Below are 22,989 nucleotides of genomic sequence, written 5' to 3' on the forward strand. Positions count from 1 at the left end.
TTGGTCGAACTTATGTAGGAGGATCCCCCAAGGTGGAGTGGAGTTGCAATAAAGGATTTATTACCTATTGATATGCACTCAAGCGTGGCCCTGCGGCTACAAAGGAGAATACTTTCCTTTGTAGCCGTATCACTGCGCTTGGATGGATGTCAATGAATAATTACTCCCTTATTACCATCTTATATTCCACACTACCTTCGTGCACAATCAAAATTGATGTCTAAGAAAGGTGAACTTCGTTCGTCAGAAGTTCTGTTCAGGCTGAGCGCTGGTTGACTATTCCTGCATCGCGCGCATTTTAAAGCGAATATTAGACAAAAAGGTCACGTGATCTGAGCATGTTCCTGCGAGGCCCGCTGAGGGGCAGAGTCTGTCATGTAAACACTACGCAACAATAGTTTCTCCAGCAGCGCGACACTCTTTCAGGTTCGACTCAGTGTCAAGCGTACTACGTCACAGCTATACTCCCCCAGCCGACCTTCGAGGGACGCGGGATAAAATCTCTCGCGCCCTCTGTGATCTCGAGGACACAAGGATAAGCAGCGTTACTTTCACCGCCGTCAGAGACCTCCGAAATTGCAAACAAACATTCACACGGGCAGTTCCGAAATCCGTAATCAATGTCATCTGCATCGCACAGCGACCAACGACGTGAAAGTATGGAAACCGATGCACAGCTGTAAAAGGCCCAGTCTTACCGATTTGCTTGTCTTGTTTTTATTTTTTTGCGTTTCGCGTTCAAGCTCGCCCGATAACTTCGCTAATCGTATTTCTCATTCTCATTCCGCGCACGGGGAGTGATATTTTTCCAGCGACTCTCCTCTAAAGTGGAACGGCCGCATCGTTGCACGGTCCTTGCGGCACATCCTCTCCACTATACTGCGACCTGTTTATTATATTGAGACACGCGTCTTTGTCCCGCACAGTTGAATTCCTTCGCTTCGTCAGTGCCTCTTTCGCGCGCCGTTGTGTGTGTGTGTACTTCTCGAAGTCGTGGTGCTAGTATACACACAGCAGCGCTGTCGGTTGTCGCCATGCGGCGTTGGTCGGTTGGCGTTCAGTGCGGTGACGGTTGTCTCACCAGTGCCCCTTCCATCGGGCCCGATGGCGGCTTGATGTTGCAGGTGCCGTCCCTGCAAGTGCCGCTGAACAAGTCGATGAAGAACCTCTCCTGTCCCGACCTGACCAAGATCGCGCGCCAGAATGGCTCCTCCCAGGAGGACCTGCAGAGGGCGCCCAGCCTGGGGGACTCCATCGGAGACACCATGTCCCTCCATTCGGATCAGGTACGTATCATTATTAGAGAGATTTAGCGCACTGTGATCCGCGATCCGCTACCGTGATCCGCCACCGCGCGTTCCGTTGCGCATGCCCAGATCACTTTGATGCCGATAGACGGCGCCACATACTCGATGTCGGCACATTGACCTGCCGCATCGGAACCAATTAGCTTGTGCGCCCCGCCCACGAGCGGTAGAGGGTCACGGTGGCGGATCGCGGATCACGGTATGCTAAATTTCTCTATTATACGCATACACCGCGCTCAGATATCTCCCGTGTACGCAGAGGTTGTTCACACGTCTGTGCTGTGCAGTAGCCGACTTCTTATTACCAGAAAAACGCCAAACTTCTCCATTTGTCTGCTTTATTATTTCTTTTGAGTCATATTGTGTAAATACCGCCATCTGTCACGTTATTTTGAATTAAGAGCGGTGCAGCAGAATGCATGGACAGCTACAGCTAAGCTAGTATAACCAACCTAACTAAATTTAAGAACGCACACTTGACTCAACGAGAAGCGACACACGGGTTAAGCGTGAATGACGAACTTAGACACTTAAACCGGTACACGACAACAGTGCCTCGCGTAGCGCCAGGGACTATAAATCACTCACCGTAAAGTCTCGTCTTCGTCGCAAGAAGGCATGTGTCTCTAAAGTATGGACATCTGGGCGAGTAGGTAACAGTTCATCGTGGGTGATACAGCCCGAAAACAGAGAAAAGTCTTAGGAAAAGGCCACACAGATGAGGTCTTCTTAGTACGGCCTTCGTTTGTGGTCGCGCTATATCACCACAATGATGACGTATACAAAGTAGAACGAGAGGAAGATGATGACTGCTCTGTGCGAGAAAGAACTGAACCAGGGTTGGGGGCAAGCCTCAGTTCGCAAGCCATGCCTACGTTTCGACAAGGAGACTTGTCTTCGCCTGGGCCGCGCGATCATCACTGGCAGGGTTTAAATGAGCTTTTGCTTCCGAAGAAGAAAAACGAAGGAGGGAGAAAGGGTAAAAGGAGCAAGGCAAGGAGGGAAAGAATGTTTCCTTGGTGTGTGTCACAAACAAAAAATGACGTTGTAATGCTTCAATCGCATAACGATCGATCTAATCTCGGTTAACGCAACCGCGTTTGCGGTTCTTTTGTAATTTCCGCGGTTGGCGACCTTTTGTCAACGTGGACATTTTCCGCGGAAACATGTATTGCGGAAATTTAGTTGCACGCACTTCAAGACGAGCAGCTGTAAAGGATACGGCTCGTCTTCTAGGTAATTCCAAAAGTCAGCATTCCGTACGCCATGTAAAAAGTAATGTTCAGCGTATAGCCTTGGCCTAGCTGCCTGTCGCCCGCGACCTTCGTTTTCTGTTTTCATCGATCGATCGGTCAATTAAAAGATACAGTAATCGATTGATGAATCAATCTATCGACTAGTCGGTGAACGAAAGAGGGGGGCATAAAGCCAGACTATCGCGCAATCAGTCAATGAAAAAAAGGCGCAATTGCCCACGCTTGTCACGATGTTGTGGCGCGGTGAAGCTCCCATCGCCTCGATATCAAAATGCTACGGTAACATCTTGATACAACGGCGATAAATGTGACATCACCGTGCCACAGTTACGACATACGTACACAGGAACAAGAAAAAAGTGCTCTCTACAGTGGCTGCTCAAGCGATCTCCGTAAAGCGGCGATAACAGTATGCGTCAATGTCTGGTTATTGCAGTGTACGGAAGACGAGCTGCAGTTTACCTTCAAGAACCAGAAGCACTTGAGTACGGACAGATACGGCGAAGACAGTGACTCCTCTGACTGCAGCCGCCTGGAGATGCCTGGTGAGTTTCGTCGCGTGCGCTCGCTGTTTGCCCTTCGAGATTACACACTGCGCGGTGTGTGTACCTTGTGGCAACATACGCTGGACAAAATGCTGCGTGTGAACGTGTAAATGTGACTGAGAGCCCATAGCCATGGATTACCTGCTCGTGAAAACAGCGTCAGTCTTTGAGTGGGAATCGAAAGACGCAGAGGAGCAATAAACTGCTGCATTCATTGTTCCTGAAAAAAAAAAAAAAAAATACAACAAAAAAATCCACCCGCAGCACTGCAAACTGGACTCAACTTTGATAGCATTCAAAGCGGAATTCGCGCATTGGCATATGACTCCATGTGCACGCGTATAAATATAAAGCTATACAGTTAGTGTGACAGGTCATGCGGCTCGTACAGAATACCGCAGAAGTCAAATTAATGTATCCTCCTCGTAATGGAGAGAAAATGTTCTGCTTGATTTTCTTCCCTTCCGAGTTAAAACTGTCCGCCAGCAACCCCCTTCAATACGAAATGTTTAAAAACCATTAGTTCTCAAGCGGCTTTCGGAGATCCGGAGGTCACGCGAAGAGATCCGCAAACGAACCCAGGCAGTCACGTTACCTCCCGTTTTTTTTTTTTTTTTTTTTTTTTTTTTTTTTTTTTTTTTTTTTTACTTTCTTCAACGCTGTCAAGGTCTACCGCTGATCCTGACGTTCTTGCCCCGAAGGTGTGGTTCACCTTGTGCATTCTTACCTAACACAACAGCACCTAGCCTGCCGGTTCACCTTGCTCGAGTCGACCAGCCGCCGTGGGTTGCATGTCAACCCCGGCGCTGACAGCTTAAGTATGCGGCTCGGTGGCTGTTTTCACGGAATATATATACATATCGGTGTCGTTCATTATGGCATTCAGAGGTGACGCTGAAAGGACTCGGAGCCAACGATGCCGCGCAGAGTAGCCAGAACGGTCCGCCTGTTCCCGAAGGGCGAGAACTGTTGACGCTGACGTAACCTTTGCTTGGCGCAACGAGGGGGGATGGGAAGGAGGAGAGAGAGAGAGAGAGAGAGAGAGAGAGAGAGAGAGAGAGAGAGAGAGAGAGAGAGTAGTCGTAGATAAATTATGCGTATAATTACCACTCGGCCGCTAGTGTATTGGTAATGACGTGCGCTCGCGGCAGGAGCTAGTATTCCCTCGCTATTTAATTATTTCCCCTTTCTTTTTTTTCTGTATTTCATTCTTAGTGTATCTATATTTCTTTCTTTCTTAACTCCCTTCCACTCCTTTCCCTCTCAGTATCTTCCATTTTAGAGTGCTCGCTGTTATTAGCTGTTATTTCAGTTTTTCACCTGCATGGCGCAAAATTGAAAGGAAAATCCCTTTATTCACCTTTAGATGAGAGTATGCAGAGAAAGCGGAAATGGAAGAAGGTGGGGAGCTTGCCAAGTGGCTTGAGCAACGGTTAGCGATGGCTACAGCTGATTGGTTCGAAACACACCGCCGGTCAAGGATAGGCATAAGCGCCTCCGTGGGGCAGCTGTACCCGTCCTTTTTGGAGGTGAACTGTTGAAGAGGCTCTACAAATACTGCTGAGGCCTTTTGAGAGCAAACCCAGTTTCTAACGCTGAGCGAGCCCCCAGCAACGAATATGCGCGCCTTGCGGAGTAGCGCGTGCCCTGGAAGTGTGTTTATGCATAATGTGGCATCCACGCCCCTCGCTCTTTTTCCCTCACCTTGGCGCAGGGACTCCCCGAGACGTTGCACTGACGCCGCGCACTATGCTACGTCACAGCGACGTCACAGGATCGCGTGTGCCGTTCCAGGGTATATATGCACACAGTTGGATTCTTCTCGCCATTTAAACTGTCAGAGCGAAAAATTGGTATCGAGTAAAGGAAGTGCGCTGTAACCGCCACTTCTTGGTGCAAAAACTCAAACCGCGCCGTATGGTAAGGGATTAAAGGGAGAGTGAAAGAAGAAAAAGAGAAAGAGAGGCCGTAATGGAAAACTTCGGTATAACCTTGACCACCATTGAACGCGCACTGAAAGGCGCGTAGCATAAGGGCACTTTGACCATAAATTACGGCGTGATCGAAACGCGGGCGCTGAGGTCGAGATCTAAACCACGAACAACACCATTGCCATCGCAGCCTCTGAAACCGACGGAGAGAAAGGATTAATTTAAATGAAAAAAGAATTTCTTTAAGGCCACATGTATACCTGAAAGAGGTGCACGAGTACTGAAACATGCTAGAGGAAGCGAAGAAAGGATGCGTGAGCTTTCAGCTGAGGTAATCATTCGCCTCAAAGAGAGAGGGCAGAGAAATGGGGTTCTTGACAACCCAAAACGAAGTGAAGTAAACTGGGGTCAACAGCAGAAATACAAGTCATGCTTCCGAAACACTGACTGACTGAGGCGTCCCCTCAGCTCTTGTTCCCTTTGTTTTCTGTTGTCACGCCTCAAATTTAAAGGTCTTCGGGAAGACCAACCAGAGTACGCAGGCTCTTCAAAAGCCTTTTTTTATTATTATTAAGGCGTTGGCGCACAGTACCATCCTCCGTTTCCTCATCCTCCTCGGGATCTCTCTCTAGAGGAAAGACGGTACCCATGGATGGACCCAGCGCACACACATGCTGGGGCCTGTGGTCACTTATAATAGTGGACCACGCCGAGAAGGGGCTCGTCTTTAGAATGCAGCGAAAGCCTCCACATAACAGGACTGCGTATCTCCTTCGGAGACGCGTGGTCCGCGATTAATATACTTACAGTGGCCAGGAAAAGCTGTGTCGCGGCGGGACGCCATGCACTTACCGAACTGCAAGCGACGATTATCACACCTCTCTAGAACACACTTTCTGTCGCTTCAAAGATAAAGAAACGAAGTCTTCTCGATAAGCATTGCAAAAGGATAGATATTAAAGCAGAGGTTCCTCGCATGCGATGGTGGCTGCAGTTCTTGAGTGGCCTGATGTATCCCAATACAATGTCCACTTCTCAGAGATCGCACAGCTAAATGTGTACATATGCGCTGATATAGCCTCTCGAAAGAAGGTGCCGATGGCCGAACTCAGACGCGCCAGTGTCTTCTTGCTTGTGCTTACGTGATTGCGAGCAGTGTATACGTGTAGTTGTAAAACTGGTGAGGTCCGTTCTAGCTGTACGTCTGTATACAGCTAGAACCTGTGTTGGTTTGGGACTCGGTGTTATCCCCTCTGTATGTCCTGAGTAAGATTGTCGGTGAGGACCTCCCACGTTCTCCTGTCCTACATACGTACAAAAGGATATTTCGTCTTTAAACCAGCGAAGTGTCCTTTCTGTCGCAGTTTGTGATGCATTTGGTGTTCGTGAAACTGCATATATAGAGTGCCACACAAAATGGTCAACAGCCGCGGTAGTAGTTTTCGGTTGAGCCATGATGCTTTCGTTAGTGCTATGTCACCTTAAATACTGAATTATTTTTTTTAATATAAGTGTTATTTATTTGAACCGCACGTTTCTTCCCGCGTGTTAGAAATATTCTATGGCACATGGACGAAAGTGTTGCCGATATACAAAAAAAAAAAAAAAAAAACACGCGCGTGATGTGTTCAAAAGAACGGGCATGAGAAAAACTGACAAGAACTGATCGTATGTTCAGTCCCGATGGAGCTTGAGAAGTATTTCCTTTCCTATATAGCATTAGCGTGCAAAACGAGTAGCGGGAGGCTTGTCTTTACTTGTGTGTTAGCGCACCGGTACTGAAAAGTGTTAGCAACAGAGAAAAACGCGGGTTTTCAATGTTTTCACGCTTACGAGTTTACAACCGATACGCCGAAATGCGCTTTTCTTCCCGGGTTCGAACCCGACCACGGCGGCTGCGTTTCGATGGAGGCGAAACGAAGAGGCGTCGTGTGCTGTGCGATGTCAGCGCACGTTAAAGATCCCCAGGTGGTCGAAATTACTCCGTAGCCCTCCACTACGGCTCCTCTTTCTCTCTTTCCACTTTCATTCCCACCTTCCTCCCTTCCCTTACGGCGCGGTTCGGGTGTCCACAGAGCAAGTGTGACAGTTACTGCGCCTTTCCCTTCCTGTGAACCAATTTAACTTTATTTACCCATCCCTCGGAGCGCGCGGGAGGCGTGACAATATCAGCGCGGATTCCCCACATACCTACTCCGCTGAGCAACGTGTACTGGCTGTTGCCGGTAGTCCATGCGCGCCTCCACCTTACAGTTCCCCCCCCCCCCCCCCCCCCCCAACGCGAGAAATAAAAATAACCATCTCATTCCACTCACGAACACCCGAAGGTGCATGCTTAGGCCATTCAGCGTGATTTTATTGCTTTTTGTTTGTTTGGCTGTGCCCCTTGCAATGGGCTTCGTGCAGGCTGTTTAACCGAACCCTTCGACCCCTTTTTCCCTCGTTCAGTTTCAGATGACGACGCCCTTCAGTCGCAGAGCGATAAGTCCTCGCAGAACGACTCGAGTTCTCCCAAACTCACCATGAAGCGACCGGCTCCCCGGCAGAGGTGAGTCGAAGCTCGATCAGCACACTATAGCTTTTTTAAACGGTCAGCTTTTATATATACGCCGAGAGTATATAAAAGGGGGCAATCAAACCGCATGAGTTCTGGCCCAAGGTGATCGCCGATAGATTTCTCTCTCTCTCTCTCTCTAAACAAGCGACGAATGAAAGTGAGCGCAATCGTGCAGTTTCGTCCCTCAAACTAGATGCTAATTCTGATGGCCCACTCAGGGCTAATGTTTACAACGTCTCTCTGACATACTAGTTAGCCAGATTTTTACCGTCTTCTTGAATAAGCAGGTCACTGTTAAGATCGGTTACCCGACGCGTCTGGTAATCAGTTTACTTTTCACTTCAGACGGAAGCCCCCAGCACCCCAGAGCCCCATGGTCCAAAACAGCGCAAGCAGGATTCCAAGCATCAAGGTCACTTGCGGTATGTAGTTCCCTATTCCTTACGAAACCTACGTGCTTAATATATGGTTGCACTGGCTTCACTAGCGCCCAAAACGCTGGTACTTGTGAACTTACTCCGCGTAACTTCCGCGCACTTCTGCAGGCCTCTCTGAGACATGTTTATTAAAGCGAATACTCGAGAAATTGATACGCATTTTATTAACGATTAGGTCATTTTCGCGTGGCAGAAAAAAGTGAGCAAGCACATTTTTCTGCAATTTATTTCGCACCTGTCGAGTATGGCAAATATTACTAACTTCACGATCGTCCGTACCTCTCCATCTGACTATACCAGTTGAGCTGTCACGGGGACGTTTGATCGCGTTGTAATGCTTTGAACATCGTAAGCTCGCGGCCTGCGATTTTCTCGGTACATTTATCTCAGATACCTGACACCGTATGGTGTAACCGAGCACAACTCCAAGTCTGCTCAAGCCTAGGTGCTGCTGCCTCCAAAAGTGGAGGTCTTCTTGGCATCATACATCGCGCCTAATCTCATAGGCCATGCATGTTAGCAGGCTTTTGTCTAGGGGCTAGTTGGCTCGCGATTTAGGACGGACTACTGTATAGCGCAACACACAGGACAGAGGCCATGCATGTTAACAGGCTTTTATTTAGGGGCTATAGTTGGCTCGCGATTTAGGACGCACTACTATATAGCGCAACACACAGGACAAGGACAACAACAATAACAAAAAAGCCCGCGCGTGTTTTGCCCACACAGAAACGCCGGCGCTGCGGTCCCACGCGGCGGAGAAGCCCGCCGACTGGCTGACAGTGCAGATGACGAATCTCAAGAGCTGGTTCGCTGAGCTGCAGGACGACTTCTCCGAGTGGCACGCCGTCGAGGTGCCCGACCTGCCACCAAAGGACAACGACGAGGCATTCTCGCTCAAATAGTACGTGCCGCTCTTTGGACTTAAACTTCGCAATATCGAGGAATTCGCTACATGGAGGTTTCCTGCATATTGCGAAACCTCGATTTTGCAAAACTCAGTTTTACGAATCATTTGCGCAGTGAAGAAATTGTGTGTCAGCGAAATATTTTATACCCAGATATTCTAGATGAGCGCATTTTTTGAGTAGTAAATTGTTCATGAACGCAGTTAATTCCAATATCATAAAATTTCTCTGTAACAGCCAACATATTCACATAAGTCTCCCCCTCCCCTCCCCGTATCAAGGTGCATAGTTTTTATTAATGATTTTGTTATCGTCAATAGCGTTCTCCATTGGTTTTTGTAACTACGCGATGCAAGCGAAAGACAAACTTTTAAAGATATTTTAATAACAGCTAGCATCTTAAAATATTTGAAAGTTGCCTCAAAATTACAATTGACGCCAAAGAAAGCTCGGCTTGATGCCGTCGAAATAATGTAGCTGCGGTTATAATTCCCAATTTAACAAGCGCTGTATATTGCGAAACCTCGATTTTGCAAAACTCGGTTTTACGAATCATTTGCGCAGTGAAGAAATTATGTGTCAGCGAAATATTTTATACCCAGATATTCTAGATGAGCGCATTTTTTGAGTAGTAAATTGTTCATGAACGCAGTTAATTCCAATATCATAAAAGTTCTCTGTAACAGCCAATATATTCACATAAGTCTCCCCCTCCCCTCCCCGTATCAAGGTGCATAATTTTTATTAATGATTTTGTTATCGTCAATAGCGTTCTCCATTGGTTTTTGTAACTACGCGATGCAAGCGAAAGACAAACTTTTAAAGATATTTTAATAACAGCTAGCATCTTAAAATATTTGAAAGTTGCCTCAAAATTAAAATTGACGCCAAAGAAAGCTGGGCTTGGTGCCGTCGAAAGAATGTAGCTGCGGTTATATTCCCAATTTAACCAGCTTTTTTCTCTAGAAAAAAAAAAGAAGTGTACAACAAAGAATAGTTCATTGCTGAAAAATTGCACCAAAAACAAAGAAAATGTTCGGGATGCATGGTGTCGTCATGGTTACGTTATAAATTTCTCATTGCCGTAGGTTCTTAGACCTCTGTTAAGCATAACGAGTTTCCTGATCCCACAAGTAACGTTAAGCGCCCGCTGACTTCGTTATATCGAAACTTCGCTATATCGATGCAATTTCTACCACGCTGATAATGCTGTGGCACATGCAAACCCCGAATAGTTGCCAGCATGTTGTGAACGATGTGCTACCGGTTGCTATATCTCAAGCTAAGTCGAGCGTTGTGCGATGTGCTATGTTAAAAAAAAATGCAACTTTCAAAGCTTTATACGTACAGCGCATCACTCGGCCTTATCTCTGGAGGTAATTTTGGCCTGCTTCAATGTCCATAACAATAAAAAAAAAGAAAATTACGAGCTGATTAACGCACGTGTTTCTAACCTGGTTTCTGTTTTCTTTTCCAGCACTAGGGACACCATGTTCAGGTTCGGTGAGTGTCACCCTTTGTTACTGCCGTGTTCACGTGTACTCGCAAATGTCGGAAGCAGAAACCGTCATATTTATTACCTCTCACGAGAAGAAGACATGCATGGTCCATCACCAATATCACTCTTATCCGTCGACAACGTTGTAAACACGCTCTGTAGGCTATCTAGCTTTCACTGTGATTCACACTTTCAGTAAAAAAAAAAAAAAAAAAAAAATAGTTGTGCATACTTATTCAGGTTCATCGTACTACTCATTAATGCAGTGAGCGATTTGGTACGCCCCAACGCAACATTGTCTAAACGTTTCGAGCTGCACGTCCTATACGTGCGTCGGAACTGAATCGCCAACCGCGGAGTTCCACACGCGCAGCACCAGTACAGAATATAAGGGCGTTAGACAGCGAGAAGGGCAACGAGAGAACGGACGGAGTATTACATGCGCGTGCATCCTTTCCCCTTCGTCTTGCAGCGTGCGTCGACTGCTCGCTGCGGGCAATGCAGCACGAAGGGACGAAGCTGCTCCAATGGAAGTCGCCTCTGCAAACCCTGCTGGTGCTTGCGGTAAGGACATATTTCTCCCTCCCTCCCTTCCTCCCTCATTTGCGTGAAAAAAGTAATTCAGTGTGAAAATTCCGCAGTTGGTGAGTAATTTCGACCACCTGGGGATTTTTAAAGTGCGCTGACATCGCACAGCATACTGACTCCTCTTCGTTTCGTTTCTATGGAGGCGAAACAAAGAGGCGTCCGTGTGCTGTGCGATGTCAGCGCACGTTAAAGGTCCTCAGGTGGTCGAAATTATTCCGTAGCCCTCCACTACGGCTCCCCTTTCTCTCTTTGCACGTTCACTCCCACCTTCCTCCCTTCCCTTACGGCACGGTTCAAGTGTCCACCAAAACAAGCGTGACAGATACTGCGCTTTTCCCTTCCTGTGTCCCAATTATTATTATTATTATTATTATTATTATTATTATTATTATTATTATTATTATTATTATTATTATTATTATTATTATTGGCGATGTCCGACCAATTAGCAGCCGAGACTCGTGGCAGCACGCGAAGTTCTTGTCCCAGGTCACCACCTAGAAATCAAACAGTTGCTTCGAATAGCTACCGTGGAGGCTAAATGTTCCCTGAAATAGTGAAAAAAGACCTATCTTAATGTTCTTATGTGCACCAGCCTATGCCTCCGACGTGGTCTGCCCAATGAAATCAAAGAGCAGCGACTCATATGTACTTCCTTAACGTCATCCTCTCTCCCGAAACAGCACTCAAAATTAAACTCACACCTTGCAATTTTTTTCAGTACCGCCGACCCCCTTCCCTTCCTCGTACCCGTCCTAAACAGAATATTGAGCGAATCTCTCTATATCTTCTTCCCTTAGGCTATCGCTCGCTTATGGGAGGCATACAGGCGTTAAACTGAAAAAAAAAAAAAAAAAAGAGGCGGAAAGAGGAGGCACCCTGCGGTTTCATGCACACAGGCTGAGACAAGTCTCATGCGTTCGCCCACAGGCCATCCTGCACGGACTTTGGAACGACTGCATGCTGCCGCTCATTTTCGTGGGAGCCGCTCTGGGACTCGTCAAAAACTACCTCGGCATGAAGTGAGTGCCCCGTCGATGGAGCTGCTTTAAATCACGTTCGTGTTTGTTTTTCTTTTTAAGGCACATTCAAACGGAGCACGAGAAGAAAGTGCTGCTTGTACGCACAACTACTTCTCCGCTGCCCCTCAAACAAAATCCAAGAAAAGTGACTCGTTTTCAGTCGTTCGTGGCGTCTAGAGTAAATTTTGCTTTGAGGCCAATTTACCACAGGCACTGAATGACTATAACTGAATGACTGCCGAAATTTGAATAATTGGCTGAGTGTTGGAATATAAAATATAAATGGCACAAAATGGCCCAGCGTTTCTCTTCCGGGTAGTTTCTTGATTTTAACAAAAAAATTCGTTATTCTTTAGCTTTAACAGGTGACAGTAAGTAACCAGACGCGTTTCATTTTTCTTTTAAATTAACAAACAAAACTTCACTGCTCTTTTCACAGGGGCTTCCTTGGTGCAACTCCCGACGAGGTGTTCACGGTGAGACATCATTTATTTTTCATATTTATGTTGTGACAAAAGCATTTGGGGAAGGTGCCGCAAAATAACCCAGACACATTAAGTAATGCAACCTGTAGCCCTTCACTTTGTGATAAGTTTATTCACACGTTTATAAAGCGACGCTTGTGGACCGAACGCACACAAATCAGTCTTACCATACGCGTAATATAATTTGCTATTTGTCGCAGACCGATCACAAGAAGCTGGGCATAGGCATGGGAATCGACAAGGTACCGGCGATAATGTCCCTCAACATGAAGATAGCGGTAAGTGCTACGTCGGTTCCGCACGTCTTTTGTTTTTAATTATTATTATTCGCTTGTAAAATTGATAGTGTCTCAAAACCGCTCTCGTTCCCACTTTACAGAAAAGCTTCCACATGATGTCGGACGCGTTCGACAAGGGTCTTAGGTGAGTATCCACAACGCATTATTGTTTTCATCCGTCATCATCATCATCATCATCATCATCAGCCTGACTATACCCACTGCAGGGCGAAGGCCTCTTCCATATTTCTCCAATTAACCCGGTTATGTGCAGCATGCTTCATGCAGTACCGAACTGTTCCATGAACTATGTTTCTGGAATACTAATGGTGACCTTCTTGGAGTCAGCCGGCATTTGTGCCAGGAAAACAGTCTTCCGTAACGAAGAAGACCATTGCGAATGCTTATAGTTTACGCACTTTCGGGACAATAACGCGGCTCATTCCGTTTCCCTTCGGCGGCCGCAGTTTGTGGACGTGGAGAAAGCCCGCGGTGACGGCCAAGGTGCTGGCAATCCTCGGCGTCCTAACCCTCTACTCCATGCTCCGGCCCACATCGGAAGTCGTCAAAGTGCTCGGTAAGCTTTTTACCTACCTAAACTCGAAACTTTTTGGGCAGATGCCAAAGCCCCGATAACAGATTTATTATCCATTACATGGCGGCGTACGTCAGCCCTTATGTTGCATTATCGTTTACAGAAGATGAAACCATAATCGGAACAAGTTTAGGAAGCTCAGCACGGTGGCCAAACTTAGCACCATGCCTGCAGACGTTCGACAGGTGGCTGCTAGCTCCTTTGAGTAAAAGCCCAAATTGATGAAAGTCTTGTCTGGACCAAACGACCTTAACCATAGAATCTTTTAAGCTGGAATTTTCTCAAGAAAACGTTTTCTTTCACGATGGTTAAGTTTGCAATATATAAACTTCGATAATATCAGATACAGATATCAACCAGCATAGACGTACGCACAGCCTGCGGTCCGTACAGGCACGCGGAACGCTTTTATTGGGCAACTATAGATGGCTGAGCAGCCGGATGCCAGCTTGTCAAATACAGACACCTAGTTAGGAGGCAAGGTGGGTAATTTGTATTAAAAAAAAAAAAAAAAAACATGCCGTAAAAAATAAGTGCCACTATTGGAGATGGTTAAAGAGGGTGATTATATACTCAGTAGTTTCGCGTACGTGCAGGTACACGCCCGTCTCTTTACTATCCGGGATACTAGCTGATGTCCTCACTGTGACCGACCTCGGGTCCATTCTTTTGCTCTTTCCCGCCAACAGGCACGGCAGCGGTGCTGAAGGCCTTCGTCCTAGACTACGTGTTCGTGCGCTTCCCTCGCGTGCGCGCAAAGTACGACCTGGCGTGGATCCTATGGAACGAACTGCCCACGGGGCCAGAGATCGAGAAGCAGGCGCGGCAGAACAAGAAGAAGGAGAAGCTTTCCAAGAAGAAGTCCGAGGTGAGCAAATGTCGCCGAGGCCTGTAGTGCACGTCACCGGTGCACCGGTAAATAAATGTGTTGAACAACAACAACAACAACAACCGGTTGGCCACGGGCTCAGTCACACGACAGGCTCAAAGAGCTATATCGAGACAAGGCTCCATCGGCAGCAACCGTAGCGGATGTGAAGGCGAAAGTCGAGATCACGTGCACTAATATCTGTAAAACGATATGCGTGCTGACGGCAGCTGGTTTAAGTTCATTGTCACGTATACTATATTCGGCTCCACGCGGTTTGCTACGAAATTACCCACGATTCATGCGATATTGCTTCACGCCATTCGTGCGTCTATTGACGATTATGTGGAGTGCTATGGGAATAATGTGCGCTGTGTACATAACCTGCACTTGTACAGTGATAGAATCACGAGCGAGAGCACGAAAAATGTCATCGCGTTTCGTCCAAATCAACTCTATACTGATCGGAGGTGAGCGTTTGCTTCCCGCAGCCTACGCAGAGCCTCACATTACTAGTGCCTGAGCCTTTTTACGTTTAGTGTTCATATTTAGCCGTCTGAAACCGGAGACGTTGGTTTCATTACTGATCTCTACTGTCGTGCAGCCTCCCTTGATCACCATCAGCAACAATGCGAGCGAGAGCCGGTCCCAGTCTCCCGTCTCCTTCCGAGGGGATGACATCGACGAAGTCCTCAGCAGCATCTTCGATATACCCACCTCGGAGATGTGTCTGCAAGGTACGCCACCTGTACCCCGTTGTCACGAACGTAGATTTTCCGCTAGACTTGAGGGACTGCAGTAAACGCACAAATTCCGTGCGATAATGACTATTATGATTGGCGACATCAGCTGACAGCGTTCACGGGCAAGGGGCTTCCCTAGGGTGTGAAATAGGCGAGGGAGAGAGCCAATTTCTATACGAGGGTGCATTAGAGAGGTGGTGGGTTTTTTTCTGGTAATCACCAGAGCAAAAAAAAAAAAAAAAAGAAAAACGGGTGCACATGGTGCGCGCCCTACCTAGGAGAGAATGCAGTGAAGTTACTTCTAGGGTCTTTTTACTCTGGAATAACCTTTCGCGTTAGAAAGAAAATAGCAGTGGTTCTTCATTTTGAAAGCGATATAATACTTGTTCGAAATTACTTTAGGTTTAGCTTTTTTAAACCCTGTTACAGAGCGAAAGCTCCGTTATTCTTCGTTACACTTCTCGGCAGCGGGCTAGTTTCTGTCGATGCGGATAGGAAGGGAAAGACGCCGTAACTGTCTCACTTGTTTTCTGTGGACACCTCAACCGCGCCGTAAGAGAAGGGAGGAAGGTGGGATTGAAAGTGGAAAGAGAGACAGAGGAGCCGTAGTGGAGAGCTACGGAGTAATTTCGACCACCTGGGGATCTTTAACGTGCGCTGACATCGCACAGCACACGGACGCCTCTTCGTTTCGCCTCCATCGAAACGCAGCCGCCGAGGTCGGGTTCGAACCCAGGTACTCCGGCACAGTGGTCGGGCGTCTTACCACTGCACCACCCCGGCGGGGCACGTGCAGATAGAAGGGAATATAGAGAAGAAAGAAAAGGAAAAGGGAAAGAAAGACGCGCGCCGCAACAACAGCCGTCGTCCACCACCAGCGGTGGCGTGTGCAATGACGGCCTACAACAGATAAAAATTCGGTGTCAGGCCAGTCCCGACCGCAAGCGGCGGTGACCCACCTGTACCAGCCCCATCAGGGGAGAGCGATAAGAGGCAACCGAGGAGGCAAATTATATAGAAGAGGAAGGGTAGAATTTCGCCATTCTCATCTTAAGAGACATCTAAGAGACCCTCTAATTTCTTGTTAGCAGGGTTTAACGCCCCAAACAACTCGGGCTAGCTGTGAGAGACGCAGTTCATGGTGTGCTATCGCACGTTACATTCTATCTGAGGCGTTAAAGAGCACTTGTCTTTTACAGGCTGGGAGCAAGGCAGGAAGTGTACGTTAATCAAGAAGGAACGTTCGCTGACATCCGCCTTCCGCAACGGCCGTCTGTACCTGACAGACCAGTGAGTACGAATATTGTAGCAATTAGCAATGCAATAACAAAATGTCGAGACATCCACACAAAACCTGTTCCCACAGGATGCCTCACTTCCATGAACACCAAATTTAAATAATAATAAATAATAATTAGCAATGCAATAACAAAATGTCGAGACATCCACACAAAACCTGTTCCCACAAGATGCCTCACTTCCATGAACACCAAATTTAAATGCTACTTGTTTTATTTCAGCTACCTGCTCTTCCTCAGGTACAAGGCTCAGCACCCCAAGAATCTTACCATCCACCTCTCGGAAATTTCGAAGCTCGAGAAAGTGAGTATTCCCCCAGCAGCTAAACCAATGAAAAGCTTGTGTAGCTGTGCTTCAGTCGCTAAAGCCCGGTTCACACTGCAGAAACAGTTGGCCAACTCTGTCTGGCAACAGCATATTCGCGTAGTATTGGCAAAACTGCCGCACCGCTTCAACACTTGGGCGCGGTGCAGGTGTCTACAGAGTGTGACAGATACTGCGCCTTTCCTTTCCCGTGAACCAATTATTATTATATTGACGTTGTGGCTGTAGGAAGAAGGAAAAGAAAATGCACGGGCCTGCTACTGGCTCTGTAGCTGAGTCACCTCTGCTGCCTTGTGCGGACAAAAAAGAGAAAGTATAGAAGAAAAAAAGAGGGAGAAAGACGTGCGCCGCAACAGCCGTCGTCCACCACTTAAGCGGTGACGTGTGCAATGACGGCCCAGAACAGATAAAAATTCGGTGCCAGGCAAGCCCCCACCGCAAGCGGCGGCGACCCATCTGTACCAGCCCCATCAGGGGAGTCAAAACCGCACGATCTGCCCAGGTGGTCTAAATTACTCCCTTTTTCCAGTTTCATTACCTTCCCTCATGGCGCGGTTCAGGTGTCCACAGAAACAAGTGTCAGATACTGCGCCTTTCCCTTCCTGTGGAACAATTAATAACAACGAATTCGTCACAATTCTTTCTGTGGACACCTCACCGCGCCGTAAGGGAAGGGAGGAAGGTGGTAGTGAAAGTGTAAAGAGAGAGAGGGGGGGGGGGGAACCGTAGTGGAGGGCTACGGAGTAATTTCGACCGCCTGGGGACCTCGCCTGACATCGCACAGCACACGGACGCCACTTCGCTTCGCCTCTATCGAAACGCAACCGCCGGCGGTCGGGATCGAACCCGGGTACTCAGGCCCACTGCACCACCGCGGCGGGGCAAATTTACTGGACTACCAGTCTAGCATTTCGCGATGGTCAGAAGAGGCCAGTTGTGCGCCGTTACGATGACAACCGGAGAGAAGCAGTAGGTGTGGCATGCGCTTCGCCGCGCGCCCGCTCCGCCGTCGAAGCCGCGTCACGAGGATGAGCAGTTGCGCGCATGCGCCGTTACGATGGCAACCGGAGAGAAGCGGCAGGTGTGGGATGCGCTTCGCCGCGCGCTCGCTCCGCCGCCGAAGCCGCGCGTGACGTCACGCGGGTGAGCAGATGCGCTTATGCGCCGATACCATGGTAACCAGAGATACCCACGAGGCCCACAAGACTGCCGACGGGCAGTCTTCGTCTCTGTCAAGAAAAATGAAAAAGATGTGTATACCCAATGTCTCTCATTGCTAAACATAGTGACCACAAGCAGCTAAGCCAGGGAAACTACCTCTCGCTACGTATATCCTAGCATAGCCGAGATAAGGCTGCCAATTTTTATGGCTCATGACTCGCCAGCGTGTGTACATCCGTGCGAAGTGTCCCAGTTCTTCTCGAGATTCCGCTTGTCGTGTCAATCATCCTGATGACGTCATTAGAAAAATAAAACTCCTGTCCACCGGGAATCGAACCTCCACATCCCGCGGATCCCCAGCCGAGCGCCACACCCGGGATCGCGAAACGCACATCATAATCTCATTGTCTACCGTGAGGATGATAGTAGCGAGCTTCCGCGAGGGACAGATACTGTGCCTTTCTTTTCCTTTCCACACGACGAAGCTAGAGAGCACGAATGTCAGGAGCCCGTACTTGGCGCGCAGTTGACTAAATGGAATCCCCAGCCGCAAGCTGCCTTTCGCTCGCCGACGGTTTTAACGGACGCTTTGTCACAGTCGTTAGTTGAGAGATTAGAGAGATTTAGTTTAACGGGCTTTGAGGCGATTGCGTGATTAGCGAAATAGCAGGTCGGAAATGCGCATGCGCTGAACGCTAGCAGCAAAATAGCGCTAGCGCATGCACGCAATTTTGAGAAGTTAGCGAGCTTCTTTTGAGCATTTAGCGTGAAAACATGGCGGCGTCCCTAGATCGGGCAGCCGTCCGCTTCAGACGAACAAAGAGTCGTTGCAGTCCCGGTTAGTACTGTCGTCTTTCGCTTTCACTAATCTTGCTTCGACAACGATGTGCAGGGTGTAAAGAAGCTTTGTTGTTAAAATTCGGTCTGGAATCTTGTGCTCCTAGACCTAATGGAGTCGCCTACGACGATGCAACCGCTCTGAACGCAGCGAATTGGTTTAGTCTTGTTTCGGTGTGGTTACTATATTTTACTAATTTTGGCTGCTATATAATTACAATTTACGAGAACGTATTGAGCTGGCTGTGAAGTTTGCAATGCACCTCTTAAATGTTCAAAGTCTCCCTTCAAAAGGGCATGCAAGCGGGGTTCTTGCAGCGTACATCCATCAATTCTCAGAGCAGAAGAGAGCAGAAGAGAGCAGACGACAAGCGCCATAATCAAAATATCCAGAGCCAGAGTCGGAGCACAGTGTAACGGAAATATGCATGTACGTTTCACTGCTCATGACAACGTCGCACTTCTGCGAGAAGTGCGGAACCTGTATCTGTTTCGAGCATCCGAACACCCGCTGCTTAACAATCGTGGTCTGCGCATAGCTACTTTTCACATGGTATTAGCTTTGATTCGAAGAGTAAGCGACAGTAAAAAGAAAAAAAAAAAAAAAATAAGTGAATTGTGTGAGTACTCACTGTTGCGAATTTCTCCGTCAGCACACTGTGATTGTTGCCATCGCTAAACAGGTGCAGAAAACTACCAACAATGTTGCTAATAGTTTGAACCATAACGTTGGACATCACATGATGAATGCAGACTGAAGATAGGTTCCAATTACAGCAGCGGTTGGAATACGAAAGCCGTCTTAGTGCAATGCAAAGTGCCTGTCGCCAAGGGACATTAACGCCTTGGGCGCTGGTGAAAGAGTCTGGCACAGCAAGCCAGTTGTACAGTTGCTCAAAATCCTCTTTTCGAATCGGAACGGCAATCTGTGCAGCGCAGAGTCCACAGCAGATACACCCACTGAGCATTCTTCGAGTGGTAGCGGCTCACTTCTGCTTTGCAGCAAGATTTCCAAACTGTCGGCTTCAAAAAAGTCAGCGTGAGCGAGCTCGCGAGCACGCGCTGACGTGCTTACGCGCTCCTAGATACAGTTCTTCGCACTCCACCCATGTCAACACCGACAGATATCGTGATTCATCCAAGACGCTCGACGGAATAGTTGAAAAACGCCTGAAGAATATGCAGTTCAGTAGCGCAGCGCTGGAAGGGCACGCAGTCTAGCTGTGCTTGCAGACGTGCGGAACGTTTAGAAGCAGAATAACGTCTGTAGCACCTGTAAAAGCAGACGTTCGCCTGCTTCTAAACGTTTCGCACGTCTGCTTCCACAGGCGCCACAGACGTTCGTCTGCTTCTAAACGTTTCACTATAGTGCTATAGTTTCACTTTGCTCGCGGCTTCAAAGTAGATTGTTTCGGCTTTCTGCGGCTCAACCTACGCCTTGTTTAATCTCAGTGAACATTTTTCTTACCAGGCGGCGCTGGCAAGCACCTCGAATATATCCTCAATCGCTGATACTGCTGATACCTCATGTTTGTGTACCGTTTGCTAAACGCTATTCTAAAACTAGCTCTGATGGCGAGCTGCGGCACGCTAACTTTATTTCCACCGCTACTTACGCTAACACTAAACTAAAGCTTTCTACTAACACGCTTCTCCCGTCTCGCTTGCAAACAGGTGCTGTTGCGGAATCGCAAAGCTTTCCAGCTGACTCCAGCAGTGAGACGAAAGAGGGCAGCTGTTTTGTTTGAATGTCCGGGTGCACGTGCCAGCATGTGGAGACACTCGCTATGAATTCTCAGGATTCCGTTCCATTCCATTGTAAGCTGGTCAGACGGTATCTGCGCCAATCGAGGGCCATTAAAAGGCGGCACGAAAAGGCCAGCGAACTTCATGCGCTTAACGGAACGCTGGTTGTGTTCGACAAGGGGCGCGCGATGTACCGTATGCAGCAACGCTCAGGCTATCGTTTCGCATTTCTCCACTGCAGGTTCTGCTCTAGAAATGTTTTGAAGGCACGCTTTGCTTGCATGCCATTTTAGCGCGACCTTTCTAGGCTCATGGAACGAAATCCCGAGCACGAGATGTCATATTCCGCAAGATGTGTTCTTTTCTAGCGAGGAGGGGGTGAAGGATGCAATTCCTGGCCCTACTGAGCTGGGACGGTAGGTCAACGCCACTTGCGGTGGGGGCTAGCCAGCCACCGAATTTTATCTGTTGTAAGCCGTCATTGCACCCGCCACTGCTTCGGTGGTGGACGACGGCTGTTACAGCGGCGCGCGTCTTTTTCTCCTTTTTCCTTTATTTTCTCTTCTGTCCGCACGAGGCAGCGGTGACGGCTCAGCTACAGAGCCAGTAGCAGGCCCATGCGTTTTCTTTTCCTTCTTCCTACAGCCACAACTACTTTTCTAGCATTACTGCCATCAATCCCACACATGAACGCGCGCCAAGGAACGCCACGCGACAGGAGTGGTGGTGTACCATATAAACTCTCACACTTGCTGGAGAAAGTGTGACAGATACTCCGCCGTGCCTTTCCTGTAAACCAATCGTGTAGCATCGCAACAAACGCCGATAAGAGGCAAATGATAGAAGAGGAAGGGTAGGCTTTCACCATTTTCCTCATAAGAGACGGCTAAGAAACCCTCCAATCTTTTTTTTTCAAGTGCTGTTTGCAAGCACAGAAACCATTAAAAAACGATCAGTCACAGTTAAGTGCATGCTGTGGTGGTGTGTTGTCGCCGGGATTTTCGCTCGGCCAGAAAACAAGTCAAACACTGCTGACGGATGCTGTTCGAGTTCAGTTTTCACTACCAAAGTCTGTCATACCGAGGGAATGCACTGGAAAGCTGCCTTGTTTCTCAGCTGTGTGTGCAGTGTAACAAGCACAAGTTTCCGACTTGCTGGCAATCATGTTTCGTTCATGCCGCTGTTGTGTTTCCGCAGTGTGAGCCGGGCTTAAGAATACTTATTGGCTGTGTAATGCCGACTGACATTTTGCTTTCTTGGCTGCTTTCCAGGGAAAACCATCATCTTGGATATCCGGTGATGGAACTTCTCTCATAGTCACCATGAAGAATGGCGAGGTAGGTTTGAGCACCCAGGAGATAATCTGCATATTAAATTAATCCTGTAATTTTGTTACATCATTACAAAAGGTTGTACATAATGCAAGACTATATTTCTAGATGCAATACACAAACTCTTATCAGTTCAAATGTGCAGTACATTAGGACACACACTTTCGGCCCATCACGATAACTAGTGTTTTGTTGCAAAGTCTCGCACTAATCCAAAATTTTGGTCTCCTTCAAGATTGAATCATTTAGGCTGTGCAAGCACGTTGAGCAGCTTTTGGACAAGCGATGCAAGCTAGCTCACTCAAATAAGAAAAACAATAATCTCGTTTCTCTTTCAACGAAGCTGTTGCGAGTAATGAGTATTCGGCAGTAGCATTCAGGAGTGCTGACAGCAAGACACTGTGCACCTTGAATGCCACAGCAATTAGATTGCTCTTGGCAAACGAAGACAGAAATGCCACTAAATTTGCTGAAGCAGAATGCATTGCAACCTAAAATTGGCAAATGTCGGATAGTAGCGCTGCTAGAAGCTACTTGCCTAAGCATTTCAGGTGCAATAACCCTGTGCAATTATTGCAGGTGTACACGTTTGGCACTGTTGCAAATCGTGACGACACCTTCAGAAGTATCGTTGACCAAGGACTGCAGAACAGCTACAAATGGGCGTCCATTGCTGACCTGTTGCAAACCAAGACCAACTGAACGGGGCTCGGCTTCGTGCACATTCTACGTACCACACTGAAATCACCTGTACATATGCCATCGTCAACAGCGCTGCTTGTATGCTCAAGATGCCTTGCCTGTGAGAGTTGTGTTTGTAGTTTGCCTAGTCACTCGTTGTAAATAGCCACAAATTGTGTCCAGAGGTGTTTTACACCGCTAAATGAGCCAACAAAGAGATTATGTTATGTACATAGACATCCTATGAGAAGCACATCTTTGGTAATTATTGACCCCGTGAGCGTGCCGAGCTTGCTTTCACACAGTGCTTAAGACCTTTGCCCAAATGTGTAAAGGAATCTAAAAGCACGTGTCCACTGTTTGGAGTCATTGCACATCGATTCTCACATGTGCTTCACAAAGTCGGTAAACAACACAACGTTGACAGAGAACTTCACTTCAAAGCTTTCAGTTAAGCCATTTTCTATTGGACAGCATTCACCAGCCAGGTCTGTAATAAAGTTTTGCTAGGCAGTAGTATCCCACTCACTGCCAGTTTTTATATTTCAGTGCGCAATTTAAATTATGCAGTATGTGAGCGCATGTGAAGTGT

The 22,989-nt window shown here is 47.7% G+C and overlaps 1 protein-coding gene across 1 annotated transcript in view; it reads left to right on the plus strand.

Annotated features, from left to right (window-relative positions):
• The window catches only part of LOC146207602 (GRAM domain-containing protein 4-like), a 56,862-nt gene extending 33,908 nt beyond the window's left edge, over positions 1–22,954 (plus strand). The window contains exons 3-20 of the mRNA XM_084577020.1: positions 1,125–1,286; positions 3,000–3,108; positions 7,488–7,587; positions 7,942–8,018; positions 8,763–8,937; positions 10,419–10,444; positions 10,912–11,003; positions 11,958–12,049; positions 12,489–12,525; positions 12,735–12,812; positions 12,914–12,957; positions 13,280–13,389; positions 14,097–14,275; positions 14,880–15,012; positions 16,218–16,308; positions 16,539–16,620; positions 21,657–21,722; positions 22,296–22,954. Of these exons, the coding sequence (XP_084433146.1) occupies positions 1,125–1,286; positions 3,000–3,108; positions 7,488–7,587; positions 7,942–8,018; positions 8,763–8,937; positions 10,419–10,444; positions 10,912–11,003; positions 11,958–12,049; positions 12,489–12,525; positions 12,735–12,812; positions 12,914–12,957; positions 13,280–13,389; positions 14,097–14,275; positions 14,880–15,012; positions 16,218–16,308; positions 16,539–16,620; positions 21,657–21,722; positions 22,296–22,418 (1,776 nt within the window). The 3' untranslated portion in view covers positions 22,419–22,954. The remainder of the gene's footprint in view (positions 1–1,124; positions 1,287–2,999; positions 3,109–7,487; positions 7,588–7,941; positions 8,019–8,762; positions 8,938–10,418; positions 10,445–10,911; positions 11,004–11,957; positions 12,050–12,488; positions 12,526–12,734; positions 12,813–12,913; positions 12,958–13,279; positions 13,390–14,096; positions 14,276–14,879; positions 15,013–16,217; positions 16,309–16,538; positions 16,621–21,656; positions 21,723–22,295) is intronic.
• The last annotated feature ends 35 nt before the right edge of the window (positions 22,955–22,989 follow it).

The sequence above is a fragment of the Amblyomma maculatum genome, chromosome 1, assembly GCF_055883805.1.
Source record: "Amblyomma maculatum isolate TAMU_Amacu chromosome 1, ASM5588380v1, whole genome shotgun sequence".
Classification (NCBI taxonomy): Eukaryota; Metazoa; Arthropoda; class Arachnida; order Ixodida; family Ixodidae; genus Amblyomma; species Amblyomma maculatum.